Source organism: Vipera berus, assembly GCF_964194415.1.
Source record: "Vipera berus genome assembly, chromosome: 5".
Taxonomy (NCBI): domain Eukaryota; kingdom Metazoa; phylum Chordata; class Lepidosauria; order Squamata; family Viperidae; genus Vipera; species Vipera berus.
The window spans coordinates 4,938,296-4,953,027 of NC_138207.1; the positions used below are offsets into that span (position 1 = coordinate 4,938,296).

The following is a 14,732-nucleotide window of genomic DNA, read 5'->3' on the forward strand; positions in this document are numbered from 1 at the left end:
CCTTTCTTGCTATGTTTGTTAAGTGAATCCAGCTTTCCCATTGACTTTGCTTGTCAAAGGATCTCAAAAGGGGATCACATGACTCTGGGACGCTGCAACCGTCGTAAGTATGAATCAGCGGCCAAGCGTCTGAATTTTGATCACGTGGCTCTGACGTGCTGCAACGGTCGTAATTGTGACCATTTTTTCCAGTGCCCTTGTAACTTCAAACGGTCGCTAAACGAACTGCTGTAAGTCGAGGACTACCTGTATGAGCCAGCAGCGTGGGGCAGCTGCCAAAAAAGCCCACGCAATCCTAGGCTGCATTAACAGGAGGATAGGATCAGAAGTATTAGTGCTGCTTTATCAAGCCTTAGTAAGGCCAGAGTTGGTATTCAAACACAACGCAGCAAACCCTTAAAAAACAACAACAACCCACTGCGCAAACCTAACCCAGGCTAATAAGCCAGGTCGTGTGAATGCATCGGCTAGGATGTTGTCTGATCTGGCTTAAGGTTTCCCGGGAATCCGGAAAAGAGGAGAACCCAAGTCCTTGACCCAGTTAGGAGTGGTGGTGTGAATGCATCTCTTAACTATTCTCCAAAGCGCCTGAAAGCAGGACAAGAAGCAACGGATGGAAACTAGTCAAGGAGAGAAGCAACCTAGAACTAAGGAGAAACTTCCTGACAGTTAGAACAATTAACCGGTGGAACAACCTGCCTCCAGAACTTATGAATGCTCCAACACTGGAGGTTTTCAAGAAGAGACTGGACAGCCCTTTGTCTGAAATGGTATTTCCTGCCTGAGCAGGGGGTTGGACTAGATGACCTCCAAGGTCCCTTCCAACTTTATTATTATTATTATTATTAACTTAACCCGGATCCCACACACTGGACGCCGCCTCGACCCTGTTCCTGGGATCCTCCATTTTCCGGGGTTCACGATCCCCGCCCCCCTCCCACACACACAGACCCCCAAGAAAGTGGGGGGGGGGGGCAGAACAAACGCGCCCTTGAGTCTTGCCCGGCCAGACGGAGGAGGTCGGGCTTCTTTACTGCTTGAAGCGGGGTTGAGCGGTCGTGTGAACCCGTTTCACCCCCATCCCAAAGCCGGCCCCGGCTTGGCCGCCCGGCTCTTCCGCGATCGTCGCCCCCCCCCCCAAAGCCCCCCCACCCCCGTCCCGCTTTCCTCCGGGCCAGCTGTCCCGGTTGGAAACGATCAAGGGCGGCGGCCGCCTGTGATCTGGTGGCGCCTTTGATGGGTCCGCAGCCTGGGGGGGGGGGGACCCGAGAACAAAGGTCCCATTCAGCGGAGGGCAGAGCCCGGCTCCCTTCCAGAGCAGCCTAATGAAGCGCGGCCCGACCCCCGGCCCCGGGAAGAGGTGGCCCCGCGGCTCGGTATATATCCAGCCGCTCCGAGGCTCCGACCGCCCCGGGCGAGGAAGCCCGAGCGATGCTCTGCCTCCTCCCCACGCCGCCCATGGAGCCGCTGGTGCTGATGCTGCTGATGGGGCTGCCCCGCCCGGCGGATCCGGCCCCCGCGGCTGCCCCCGGCCAGGAGCTCTTTCCCCTGCCCGCCGGCGTCTTGCGAGGTAAGAGCGAGCGGCCGGCAGCCTTCTAGTCCTCAGGGAGGCCGAGCCGCAAGGCTCCCTCCCCGCTAAGGAGGCTTTCCCCCTGTCTTGGGAGGGAGGGAAGAGCGGCCGGCAGCCTTCTAGTCCTCAGGGAGGCCGAGCCGCAAGGCTCCCTCCCCGCGAAGGAGGCTTCCCCCTGTCTTGGGAGGTAAGAGCGGCTGGCAGCTTTCTAGTCCTCAGGGAGGCCGACCTGCAAGGCTCTCTCCCCCCCTCCAGTAAGGAGTCTTCCCCCTGTCTTGGGAGGTAAGAGCGGCCAGCGGCCTTCTAGTCCTCAGGGAGGCCGACCCGCAAGGCTCCCTCCCCGCTAAGGAGGCTTTCCCCCTGTCTTGGGAGGGAGGGAAGAGCGGCCGGCAGCCTTCTAGTCCTCAGGGAGGCCGAGCCGCAAGGCTCCCTCCCCGCTGAGGAGGCTTTCCCCCTGTCTTGGGAGGGAAGAGCGGCTGGCGGCCTTCTAGTCCTCAGGGAGGCCGAGCCGCAAGGCTCCCTCCCCGCTAAGGAGGCTTTCCCCCTGTCTTGGGAGGGAGGGAAGAGTGGCCGGCGGCCTTCCAGTCCTCAGGGAGGCCGACCCAGGTGGCTCGGCAGCCTTCTCACTGAGGCCGATCGGCAAGGCGCCCTCCCCAGCAAGGAGTCTTCCCCCTGTCTTGGGACGTAAGAGCGGCCGGCAGCCTTCTAGTCCTCAGGGAGGCCGACCTGCAAGGCTCTCTCCCCGGTAAGGAGTCTTCCCCCTGTCTTGGGAGGTAAGAGCGGCCGGCAGCCTTCTAGTCCTCACTGAGGCTGACCCGCAAGGCTCCCTCCCCGGCAAGGAGTCTTCCCCCTATCTTGTGAGGTAAGAGTGGCTGGCAGCCTTCTAGTCCTCAGTGAGGCCTACCTGAAAGGCTCCCTCCCCGGCAAGGAGTCTTCCCCGTCTTGCAAGGTAAGAGCAGCCCATAGCCTTCTAGTCCTCATTGAGACCGATCCGCAAGGCTCGCTCCCTGGCAAGGAGTCTTCCCCCTGTCTTGGGAGGTAAGAGCAGCCATCAGCCTTCTAGTCCTCATGGAGATCGATCCATGTGGCTTGGCAGCCTTCTAGTCCTCAGGGAGGCTGATCCGCAAGGCTCCCTCCCCAGCAAGGAGTCTTCCCCCACCGTGCGAGGTAAGAGCAGCCTGTAGCCTTATAGTCCTCATTGAGGCCGATCTGTGGGGTTCCCTCCCTGGCAAGGAGCTCTTCACCCTGCCCTCTAGCCTCTAGCAAGGTATGAGAGGACAGCAACCTTCTAGTCCTCATGCAGATCTCCCCCCAGTGGGCTCTTCCCTCCCTGCCCATCACTGTCTTGCGAGATAAGAGCAGCCTTGTCTCTCCCTCCCCCCCCGGAACTCCCCCCTCCCCGCCTGCCAGCATCTTGCAAGGTAAGAGCGGCTGGCAGCCTTCTAGCCCTCACTGAGGCCGATCTGTATGGTTTCCACCAGCACCACCACCAATGAGTTCCCCCTGCCTGCCAGCATCTTGCAAAGTAAGAGCAGCGGGCAGCATTGTAGTCCTCATTGATGTACATCCATGCAGCTCCCACCTCAGCAAGGGACTTTTCCCCTTGACCCGCTACAATGCCTTCTGAGGTAAGAGCAGCCTGCAGACTTCTAGTCCTCATTGAGGGCAATCCAAGCTGCCCTTTTGAGCAGCTTCGGGACCAGCGTCCCCCCCCCAGCTGTCCTTGAGGCGAGATCGGTCCTGGCCGGGGAATTCTGGGAGTCGAAGTCCACAAGTCTTAAAGTAGCCCCGTTTGGAGATTCCCCTGCGGTCGGATGTTCCCCGCTTTGAGCCGATGGGCAGGGAAGCCGGTTGCACAGCAGGCGTTGTTGCTTTGCCCTCTCGTCCCCCAGCCCTCTCCAGCCGGGGCACCCTGGTGCTTGAAGCCGCCATGAAGGCCGCCCTGCTTTCCCTGGAGGAGGCGCTGTCAGAACACGGCCGGCGTCTGCAGGAGTGCAAGCGGTGCGGATCCTGCCTCTCGGGCGACTGCAGGGACCGGAGCAGGCCTTGCACCCGTAAGCTGACTCCTTCCTTCCTTCCTTCCTTCCTTCCTTCCTTCCTTCCTTCCTTCCTCTTTCCCTCCCTCCCTCCTTCCCTGACTCCTTCCTTCCTTCCTTCCTTCCTCTTTCCCTCCCTCCCTCCTTCCCTGACTCCTTCCTTCCTTCCTCTTTCCCTTCCTCCCTCCTTCCCTGACTCCTTCCTTCCTTCCTTCCTTCCTTCCTTCCTTCTTTCCTTCCTTCCTTCCTTCCTTCCTTCCTTCCTTCCTTCCTTCCTTCCTTCCTTCCTTCCTTCCTTCCTCTCTCCCTCTCTCCCTCTCTCCCTCTCTTTTCATTTCCTTCCTTCCTCCCGGCCTCTCCTCCTTTCCTACCTCCTTCCCTTCCCTTCCTTTCCTTTTTCCCTCCCTCCCTTCTTTCCTCTCATTTCCCTCCCTCCTTCCTTCCTTCCTCCCCCCTTCCCTTCCCTTCCCTTCCCTTCCCTTCCCTTCCCTTCCCTTCCCTTCCCTTCCCTTCCCTTCCCTTCCCTTCCCTTCCCTTCCCTTCCCTTCCCTTCCCTTCCCTTCGCTTCCCTTCCTCTCTCCGTCCCTTTTTTCCTCTCATTCCCCCCTCCCTCCCTCCCTTCACAAAGCCTGCTGGCAGAGCACAATGAAAGGGGGCCACTATCTCTTGGGGGGCCAATCCGGTCCCCGTCCGGCTCACAGCAGGCACAGGGGTGCTCGGCCTTCTGATGATGCCATTGTAGCCCAAGACTTTGTGTCCCAGTTCCAATTCTGCGCCTTTTCCGAAAGCTCAAAGGGAGGGGGCCAGCCCCTCCGGCTTTTCCATGGCAGGCTGCCCCAAGCGTAGCAGCCCCTCACCCCACCACCCCCACCCCACCCCGCTCTAAAACCTCACATCCTTGCCCAAACCGCCCGGTCTTCCTGCTGAGATTTGCACACTGAGCAGGCAGGATCTGGTGCTAGAGATCTTTTTGTGGGTGCGACCTCTTTCTTTGCGCTGTTTCCTGATCCCTCTGGTTGTTGGAGGGGGCCGGTGCAAGATCCTCCTCCGGTTCCCCCCTTGAGTCGGCCAGCAGCGTGGACTCCCCACTGATCAAAGTACAGCCGGGTCACGTAAACATCCCTAGGATGGGCAGCGGCAACACGTCCCTTGTGACATGACACGGGTGATACAAACTGTTCCCATTCAACTGGGAGGGGGGGATGTCACACCTATGACACCCTTAGGTCTTCTGCGGGATTCCCCGTGGGTGGACTGAGCCCCCCCCTCCCCGACACAAACGGGGGTCCCCAAAGGCCAGGCAGAGAGAAAATGGGTGGGACATGTGGAGTCGCTAGTTTGTGCATTTGTCTGATAAATAGAGGCTCTTTCAGCCCTCAGAAATCCCCTAAAACCCTCTTTAAAAAAAAAGAATTCTGCCAACATTAAGCAAATACAGTTCTTGATACTATCGGCACATACAAAATTAGAATTTTACTGAAAGAAAAGAGGATCAAGGGAGTATGTTACTATCTGACATGTTAACTATGGAATTATAGAAATGAATTACTATTAATCATTGTTAAATGTGTGAATGTATATAAATGTGTGTGTATATACATATATATATATATATATATATATATATATATATATATATATATATACACATATATACACACACACACAAACATATTCACTACATATACACATATATACATACATATATACAGTATACACACACACACACATATATATATATGAAAAAAGAAAAAAAAAGAATTCTAGTTCATTTTTCATGTGCCATTCATGATCAAAGAGCCATGCAAAATCTTGAATTTGGACAATACACAGTGAGTCCTCGACTTACGACCACAACAGAGCCCAAACGTTCTGTTGCTAAGCGAGACAGTTGTTAAGTGAATTTCACCCCATTTTACGACCTTCCTTGACACCGTCGTTAAGTGAATCACTGCAGTTGCTAAGTCAGTCACACGGTTGTTAAGAGAATCGGGTTTCCCCCATTAACCTTTCTTGCTAGAAGGTCGCAGAAGTGGATCACGTGACCCCGGACACGGCAACCGTCGTAAATGTGAGTCGGTTGCCAAGTGTCTGAATTTCAATCCCGTGACCATGGGCGGGGGTGGGTGGGAAATGCTGCAAGAGTCCTAAGTATGAAAAACAGTCATAAGTCACATTTTTCAGTCCCGTTGTGACTTTGGTCGCTAAAGGAACGGTACCTGTACACAAAAATGGCTGTTTGTGCATTCTTGTCCCAGAATTAAAAGCTGGCTGGGACTTTGTTGATTTTAACTGTCATTTTCTTATTCTTTTGCAGACCTGGAAAACGAGGAGGGCGCTCCGAATGTTGTGGCTGATCAGCCTCTTCCAGGTTAGGGTGCAACCTTGAGCAGATTGGCAGGGATAATACTAATACTAATACGAACAACAACAACAACAACAACAATAAAAGTTGGAAGGGACCTTGGAGGTCATCTAGTCCAACCCCCTGCCCAGGCAGGAAACCCTATACCAGGGGTGGGGAACCTTGCCTCTTTGATGACTCGTGGACTTCAACTCCCAGAATTCCCGAGCCAGCCATGCTGAGGGGAAAGGGAGAGGTTTCCAAGCTGAGCCGTGCTGGCTCAGGAATTCTGGGAGCTGAAGTCCAGGAGTCATGAAGGGGCCATAGTTCCCCCACGCTGACTCAGGAATTTTGGGAGTTGAAGTCCACCAGTCATAAAAGAGCCAAGGTTGCCTACCCCTGGCATAGGCCCCTTCATGACTCCTGGACTTCAACTCCCAGAATTCCTGAGCCAGCCATGCTGAGGGGAAAGGGAGAGGTTTCCAAGCTCAGCCATGCTGGCTCAGGAATTCTGGGAGTTGAAGTCCACCAGTCATAAAAGAGCCAAGGTTCCCCACCCCTGCCCTATGCCATTTCAGTCACCTGTCCTCAGAGTACAGGTAGTTCTCGGCTTACGACCACAATTGAGCTCCAGATTTCTGCTGTCAAGTGAGACATTTGTTAAGCGATTTTTTTTACCCCGTTTCACGATCTTCCTTGCCACCGTTCCCAAGGGACACACTGCAGTTGATCATTTAGTACAGGGGTCCCCAACACCTGGTCCGTGGACCAATACTGGGCCATGGGATGCCAGCAATCGGTCCGTACAAGCAAGCAAAGCCCCATCGGCAGGATGCAGGCAGCACACAAAACCAGGCACCCTCCAGTTTGCAGAAAAACCCCTCTCCATGTTACCGGTCCCTGGTGTCCAAAAAGGTTGGGGACTGCTGATTTAGTAACTTGATTGTTAAGCAAATCAGGCTTCCCGTGAGAATGCTGCAAAAGTGGATCATGTGACCCTGCGATGCTGCAACGGTCGTAAGTAGGAACCAGTTGCCCGCCTTCTGAATTTTGATCCCAGGGCCGCTGTCGTAAATAGGGCCGCTGTCGTAAATAGGAATCAATGGCCGAGCGTTCAAATTTTGGTCACGTGACTAATGGGGGATGCTGCAAAAGTTCACGGCTGCGGGGAAAAAAAAAACCCTGTCCCTTTTTTCAGCCCTGTCGTAACTTTGAACGGTCCCCAAGTCAACCGTCGTAAGTCGAGGACTCTGTAACAGGGAGATTCCTGCTTCATTCCTCTGCTTCTGTGCATGTGTGGTTGTATCACGGGCAGAGTGATCGCAACCGTTCTCTTTCGCAGCGTCGGACCCGCAGCGGGGATCTGGAGAAACAGCCAGTTTCGTTTCCCCGCTGTTTTTTGTTCTAGGAGCAAGGTCAGCGTTGGGTCTGAAAAGGCCGCCAAGCTGAACGCTGACCTTACGGGACAGTCCAGTCACCCTCTTAATTGGGATTAAGCTTGACAGAAGGGAGCAGAAGGAGACTTGTGTCCAGACAGTGTCAAGACTATGGCCAGGAAGGTTGTCAAATGGGGCAAAATGCACCCAACAACTGTCTCACTTTGCAACGGCAATTTGGAGCCACATTGTGGCCATAACTCCAGGACTGCCTGTATATGGAAAGCTGCCTACTATTTGCCTGTCTTCGTAGCCTCTGTTACCTAAGCCTTGCTGGGTAACAGATTCACTTAATTTTAAGTTGTGTGGACTGCAACTCCCAGAATGCCCCAGCCAGCAATGCTGGTGTCATGGGTTCCGATGTCAATGCTGCAAACATTGACAGCTGGCTGGGGCATTCTGGGAATTGAAGTCCACACATCTGAAAATGGCTAAGCTTAGGAAAGACCGCTCTAATCTTCACTCAACCCTCTTAGTTACTGGTTGTAGTCTGCAAGGCCAGAACCTGGGTGGATTCTGACACCCAGTCCGATGGGTTGTGTGAACGTGCAGCTTGGGGACTAGAGAGTTGATTCTGACATCCTTCAACCGGTTACTGGCATCTAACCCTTTCCTCGCCTCTGTTTGCAGAATCCTGCGGGCACCGTGTGGTCCCTGCCCCTAATGTGACGCTGGCCAAGGGGAAGATTGTGGGGGGCAGCCGTGCAAAGCCGGGTGCCTGGCCGTGGCTGGTGTCGGTGATGCTGAACGGAGAGCTGATGTGCAGTGGGGTGCTGCTGGGGAACGCGTGGATTGTCACAGCTGCCCACTGCTTCACTGGGTAAGGCCTAATTAGGGGTCCCGTCTCTATGGGAGAGATCAGGGAGGTCATCCAGTCCAACCCCCTGCTTAGGGTGGGCCCACAAAAGTCTGCCTGATAGAGGACCCACCGACTTTTTCTTTGAAGACCTCCAGCGAAGAACTCATTGCTTCAGGTGACAGGCTGGCTCCTTCTGTCGCTTGCCTCTACTCCTTCTTCCGTTCTCTGCTTCTTTCCTCCTTTCCCTCGTGTGGTTTTATGAATGCCTTGGTAAGGCCAGTTTTGGTTGCCATGATTAAAGAAAAAGATGTTGAGACTCTGGAAAGAGTGCAGAGAAGAGCAACAAAGAGGATCAGGGGACTGGAGGCTGAAACATACAGGGAACGGTTGCTGGAATTGGGTATGTGTAGTTTAATGAAGAGAAGGGTGAGGGGTGACATGATAGCAGCGTTCCAATATCTCAGGGGCTGCCCCAAAGAAGAGGGAGTCAAGCTATTCTCCAAAGCACCTGAAGGCAGGACAAGAAGCAACGGATGGAAACTAGTCAAGGAGAGAAGCAACCTAGAACTAAGGAGAAACTTCCTGACAGTTAGAACAATTAACCAGGGGAACAACCTGCCTCCAGAAGCGGTGAATGCTCCAACATTGGAAGTTTTTAAGAGGAGACTGGACAGCCATTTGTCTGAAATGGTATAGGGTTTCCTGCCTGAGCAGGGGGTTGGACTAGATGACCTCCAAGGTCCCTTCCAACTCTGTTACTCCTATTCTATTCTATTCTATTCTATTCTATTCTATTCTATTCTATTCTATTCTATTCTATTCTATTCTATTCTATTCTATTCTATTCTATTCTATTCTATTCCTTTTCTCTATTTCTATTCTATTCTTATTTCTACTCTGTTCTATTCTATTCTAATTTCTATTCTATTCTATTCTATTCTATTCTATTCTATTCTATTCTATTCTATTCTATTCTATTCTATTCTACTTCTACTTCTACTTCTACTTCTACTTCTACTTCTACTTCTACTTTTACTTTTACTTTTACTTTTACTTTTACTTTTACTTCTACTTCTACTTCTACTTCTACTTCTACTTCCACTTCTAAAGTCCCTTCCAACTCTGTTTAACCAAAGCCCACCTGGCTTTAATTCCTGGGGATTTCGGGGAGTTGAAGTCTACAAGTCCAGAAGTTGCCAAGTTTGGACAGCCCTGTTTTATGGGAATGTAACGACTCTAGGCTAATGACTCGGTTAACTCTGACCCCAATTCTACCTGATCCTCTCCCTGCACCCCAGGCTTTTCCTAGTGGTGCCCATCCAAAGAGTAAACAAGGCCAGACCTAGTGGAATTTGGGGATGGGGGCATCTATCAGCAATCCTAAGCTCAGGCCATTCTATATGGGGAGAAATACCAGTAGTCCAGCGTTTCATTTAATGACCGTTCAACGTTACAAACAGCGTTGAAAAAAGTGACATTTTTCACACTTCATGACCGTTGCAGCATCCCCGTTGCCACGTGATCGAAATTCCGATGTTTGGCAACTGGTTCATATCTATGACGACTGCAGACTCCCGGGGTCATGTGCTTTTGTGACCTTCCGACAAAGCCAGATTCATTTAACAACCATGTCACTGACTTTAACAACGGCAGCAATTCACTTAATGACTGTTAAGAAAGGTTGTAAAATGGGGCAAAATCCACTTAGCAATTGTCTGGCTTAGTAGCAAAAAATTGGGGCTCAATTGTGGTCATAAGTACCTCTGTTAATCTGTCACAGCGCACACAGTCTTATTGCGCTGACATAACCCAGGAGTAAACACAGTAAACAGTGGTCTATATTATATGGTGCTTTATCTTACATTATCCACAATATCATACACCAGGAACAATATACATCCACGTGTTAATACAGCAGGATCCAACACACAGCAGTTACAGCAGGAAACGGAAGAAGAAAGAACATCAGCAGAGGCTTCTCTTTGTACAAAGGCTCTTAAAGAGACTCAGACCCTGCTGAGTCATTCCTATCATTACATCTTATATCTTACATTACATAAGCTGGTTAGCTGTTAAATCAATACCTTAACACCTACTTAACGACCACATTTGGTTTTTCTTCTGCTGGTAGAAGCCGAAACGAGCTGGCCTGGTCGGTGGTCCTGGGTGACTATGATCTAACCAAGCGGGATGAAGGTGAACAGGTGGTGCCCGTCAGCCGCATCCTGACGCACCCCAAGGTAAGTCTGGGGTCTGCTCCTACCCATTGTTTGCAGAAGACCCCCAACCCTAATCGCTATTGCTGCTTGATGCTCTTTCCCCTCACTGCAACGGCCCGTTTCTCTTTCTGTAGTTCGACCCAAAGACCTTCCATGGGGACGTGGCTTTGTTGGAACTGACCAATCCCGTGCGCCCCTCGGCCTGGGTGACCCCCGTCTGCCTCCCGGACCAGGCCGCGGAGACGAGCCAGGAACTCTGCTACATTGTCGGCTGGGGCTCGCTCTATGAAGGTAGCTTTGGGGCTGGGCAGCTAAGAGGTGAAGACCCTTTGCTGCGCTTTGAGATGGCTTGGATGAAGGCTCTAAAGCAGAGCTCTCCAACCTTTCCAGGCTTGTGGACTGGAGGGAAGGAGAGCAGATTCCAAATTGGTTCGCACGCATGCACGCAAGCGGGACCGCGCACACTAGCATGGCACTAGCAGCCCTATTCACGCATTCGTAAATGGGCCATGCACAGCCGCACGGCGCTAGCGGCCCCGTTTGCACCCGCGTGCATGCGCCAATGGGGCCACGGGCGCTAGCACGAGTGGGGGAGTGCATGCACACATTTGTGCGCATTGCCCAGCCATTTCCGCAGCCCACTGGCCCAAAGCCTGCAGCACGGTTGTGGGCTGCAGCCCATAGGTTGGGGACCCCTGCTCTAAAGCCTTCCAGGCCAGGGAATTACATGTAGTCCTCCACTTAGCGACCACAATTGAGCCCAACGTTTCTGTTGCTTAGTGATACAGTTGTTAAGTGAATTTGGCCCCATTTTACAACCTTTGGGCCATGTGAGGAAGTGAATCACTGCGGTTGTTAAGTTAATAACGTGGTTGTTAAGTGAATCTGGCTTCCCCCCCATTGACTTTGTTTGTCCAAAGATCACAAAAGGGGATCCTGCAAATGCGAGGCGGTTGCCAAGTGTCTGAATTTTGACCCCACGGTGATGGGGATGCTGCAGTGGTCATGAGTGTGAAAAGTGGTCGTAAGTCACTGTAACTTCGATCGGTTGCTAAATGCACTGTTGGAAATCAAGGATTGCCTGTAATGTCCAAAACTTCAGAAAAGTTGACCGGTTGATTAATTGAATATGTGCCATCAAGTCACTTTGAATTCCTAGCGATTTTTGTGATTCCTTGCCAGCCAGTGGATCCGGCAGCTGAGTCTGGGGAATCAGAGGAGGAGGAGGAGGGGCCTGGAGAGCCATCGGAGGAAGGCTCTGATGAGCCCCAGGACTTACAATCTGATGAAGAGCCTGGCCCCTCCACTCGTGCTGAGGCTGAGACACAGCTGTGCTGGGAAGCTGAGTCAGGCTGAGGACTCACAGCTGGAAGGCATCTTAGACGCTTGCAGGTTACAAGAGCAGGACAGAGGGAGGCAATGGGGCGGCTCCAGGGGAGGAGGAGAAGGCATTGAGAAGCCACGCCTTGGGGCTGCGTAATAAAAAGGGAACTTATGGGCGGTGCTGGTTGTTGAAGGCAACCGTTTGCAAAGGACTCCAGTTTCATGGAATCATGTTCTGTTTGTCTTGCCTGTGAACAATTCTGTTTGAATCGTGTTTTGTTTGCCTTTGCTTTTGGGACATTTTGCAGGTCTGTAAATAATAATAAAAGGGGTTTGTTTTTTCCTGCATTTCCAGCCTACTTGTTAAAAGAGGGGTTTGTCCTTGGGAGTTAACAAGGACTCATAGGCTGGGACAGAACAGTGATCACCTAACCCTTGGGTCCACAATTCCTGGGCCGTGGACCGGCACCGGTCCACGGCATGCCAAAAACTGTTCCACGCAAACAAGCAAAGCCCCCTCTGTGGGATGCAGGCAGCCAGCAAAATCACGCTTCCCTCTGGTCCGTTGGAAAAAAACTCTCTCCATGGAACCGGTCCTTGGTGCCCAAAAGATTTGGGGACCACTGGCCTAACAGATTTTCTGTCTGCCCTGCTAGGTGAACCAGACAGGAAGCATACCTTAGTGAGCTAAATCTACTTTTTATGCCATGTTACATTGGCAGAATCTTGCAGGATGGAAAGCACAAATCTATTAAATTCTACTTACATGCAGGTCGTCCTTGACTTACAACCAGAGACCATTTTAAGTTACAGCGGCACTTGAAAAAGAAGCATGCCCATTTTTCACCTTTATGACCATTGCAGCATTCCCGGGGACACATGTTCAAAATGCGGACGCTTGGCAAGTGATTCATATTTATGAGGGTTGTCCCAAAAGTGCTTCTTTTTCGGGAGGCAACTGGACTTTCTTGTTTCTTCTCGGAAGGCGTTTCGCTTCTCATCCCAGAAGCTTCTTCAGCTCTGACTAGGTGGTGGGGAGTGGGAGGATTTATACTCCTTGCAGACAGCTGGTCATTTGCATCCTTTTAGAGGGTCGTTGAGGCCACCTGGAGGTTTACCTCAGGATCACCTGAGTGGTGCAAATGGGCGTGGAGTCTTCTTGGAACGGCTGAAAGGACTCTGTTGTATCCCAGAGTTGCTTTTTCAGGAGGCAACTGGACTTTCTTGTTTTTCCTTGAAGACGTTTCGCTTCTCATCCAAGAAGCTTCTTCGGCTCTGACTGGAGGGTGCGGAATGGAAGGATTTATACTCCTTGCAGGCCGCTGGTCATTTGCATCCTTTAGAGCAGGGGTCTTCAAACTTGGCCCTTTTATGACTTGTGGACTTCAATTCCCAGAATTCCTCAGCCAGCATGGAGGAAACTTTGGCCCCTTCATGACTTGTGAACTTCAACTCCCAGAATTCCTCAGCCAGCATGGGGAAACTATGGCCCCTTCATGACTTGTGGACTTCAACTCCCAGAATTCCTGCCCCTTCATGACTTGTGGACTTCAACTCTCAGAATTCCTCAGACAGCGTGCCTGGCTGAGGAATTCTGGGACTTGAAGTCCACAAGTCATAAAAGGGCCAAGTTTGAAGACCCCTGCTTTAGAGGGTCGTTGAGGCCACTTGGAGGCCATTTATGTCCAACCTGAACAGCCCTCTCTCAACAGAGGGGGAGGGATACGACACCATCTATCTCCAGTCTACAACACGGTCCTTTCAGCGGTTCCAAGAAGGCCCCACACACACATTTGCACCACTCAGGTGACCCTGAGGACACAGGTAAACCTCCAAGTGGCCTCAACTCCTCTCTAAAAGGAAGCAAATGACCGGTTGTCTGCAAGGCATATAAATTCTTCCATTCCTCACCGTCCAGTCGGAGCTGAAGAAACTTCTGGGATGAGAAGCGAAACGCCTTCAAGGGAAAACCAAGGAAAGTCCAATTGTCTTATGAAAAGGCACCTTTCGGACAAACTGTGACCTGGATCAGTGGGAATCTCTGTAGATCTTTTATCAGTGTTCTGAAACTTCTCGGGCTGTTCATCAAATCTGGACCTGGATTGGAGGAGGAGGAGGAGGAGGAGGAAGAAGGGCTGACATGGTCCTCTTGCAGCGTCTCACCTGGGGCCCAGTTACCTTTCGCATCTCACCTGCCAAGTGGGGGGGGGGAACCAGCCAAATGGCGGTGTGGCCCTTCACGCTTCCATCTGCTTCTCTCCTAGACGGGCCGCCCGCTGAGGTGGTGATGGAAGCGCGGGTGCCGATCCTGGCACAAGACCTGTGTCGCGGGGCTTTAGGGAGCCAGCTGGTGAGCAGTGCCATGTTCTGCGCTGGGTACCTCTCTGGCGGCATCGACTCTTGTCAGGTGAGGGTCCCAGAGCGAGGGGGAGGGCTGCAGGCGAGGGACGTGAGGGCCGCCCCCCCCCTGCCTGGGGAAGGAAGGCTGGTGGGTGTAGTGGGAAAGGTGCTGCGCAGGTGGTCCTCAGCTTACGACCCCAATTGAACCCAAAATTTCTCCTGTGACACGAAAGATTGGTTAAGTGAGTCCCCCCCCCCCCCGTTTTAAGTGAATCGGTGAAGTTGCTAATTTAATAACAGGGTTGTTAACTGTGCTTGTCAGGTTGCACAAGACGGTCACAATCTCTCTCTCTCCTCTCCTCTCTACTTCTGTTTTTTCTCTCTTCTCTCTCTCTTTTCTCTCTCTCTTCTTTCTCTCTTCTCTCTCCTCTCCTCTCTCTCCTCTCTCTCCTCTCTCTCTCCTCTTTCTCCTCTCTCTTCTTTCTCCTCTCTCTTCTCTTCTTCTGTCTTCTCTCTCTTTTCTCTCTCTCTCCTCTCTCCTCTCTCTCTCTTCTCTTCTCTCTTTCCACTTTCTCCTCTCTCCTCTCTCCTCTCTCCTCTTTCTCCTCTCTCTCTCCTCTCCTCTTCTGTTTTCTCTCTCTTTTCTCTCTCTCTTTCCACTTTCT

At 52.2% G+C, this 14,732-nt stretch overlaps 2 protein-coding genes across 2 annotated transcripts in view; one reads left to right on the forward strand and one right to left on the reverse strand.

The window, feature by feature from the left end:
• Nucleotides 1-14,732, reverse strand: part of LOC308669013 (solute carrier family 12 member 9-like) — a 376,525-nt gene that overhangs the window by 153,880 nt on the left and 207,913 nt on the right. The gene's annotated exons all lie outside the window — the stretch shown is intronic.
• The window catches only part of PRSS56 (serine protease 56), a gene marked incomplete at its 5' end in the record, with an annotated part of 40,949 nt that continues 27,648 nt past the window's right edge, over nt 1,432-14,732 (forward strand). Inside the window, 7 exons of the mRNA XM_081329933.1 lie at nt 1,432-1,570; nt 3,463-3,624; nt 5,924-5,977; nt 8,017-8,206; nt 10,317-10,425; nt 10,539-10,695; nt 13,992-14,134. Coding sequence (XP_081186059.1) covers nt 1,432-1,570; nt 3,463-3,624; nt 5,924-5,977; nt 8,017-8,206; nt 10,317-10,425; nt 10,539-10,695; nt 13,992-14,134 — 954 coding nt within the window. The remainder of the gene's footprint in view (nt 1,571-3,462; nt 3,625-5,923; nt 5,978-8,016; nt 8,207-10,316; nt 10,426-10,538; nt 10,696-13,991; nt 14,135-14,732) is intronic.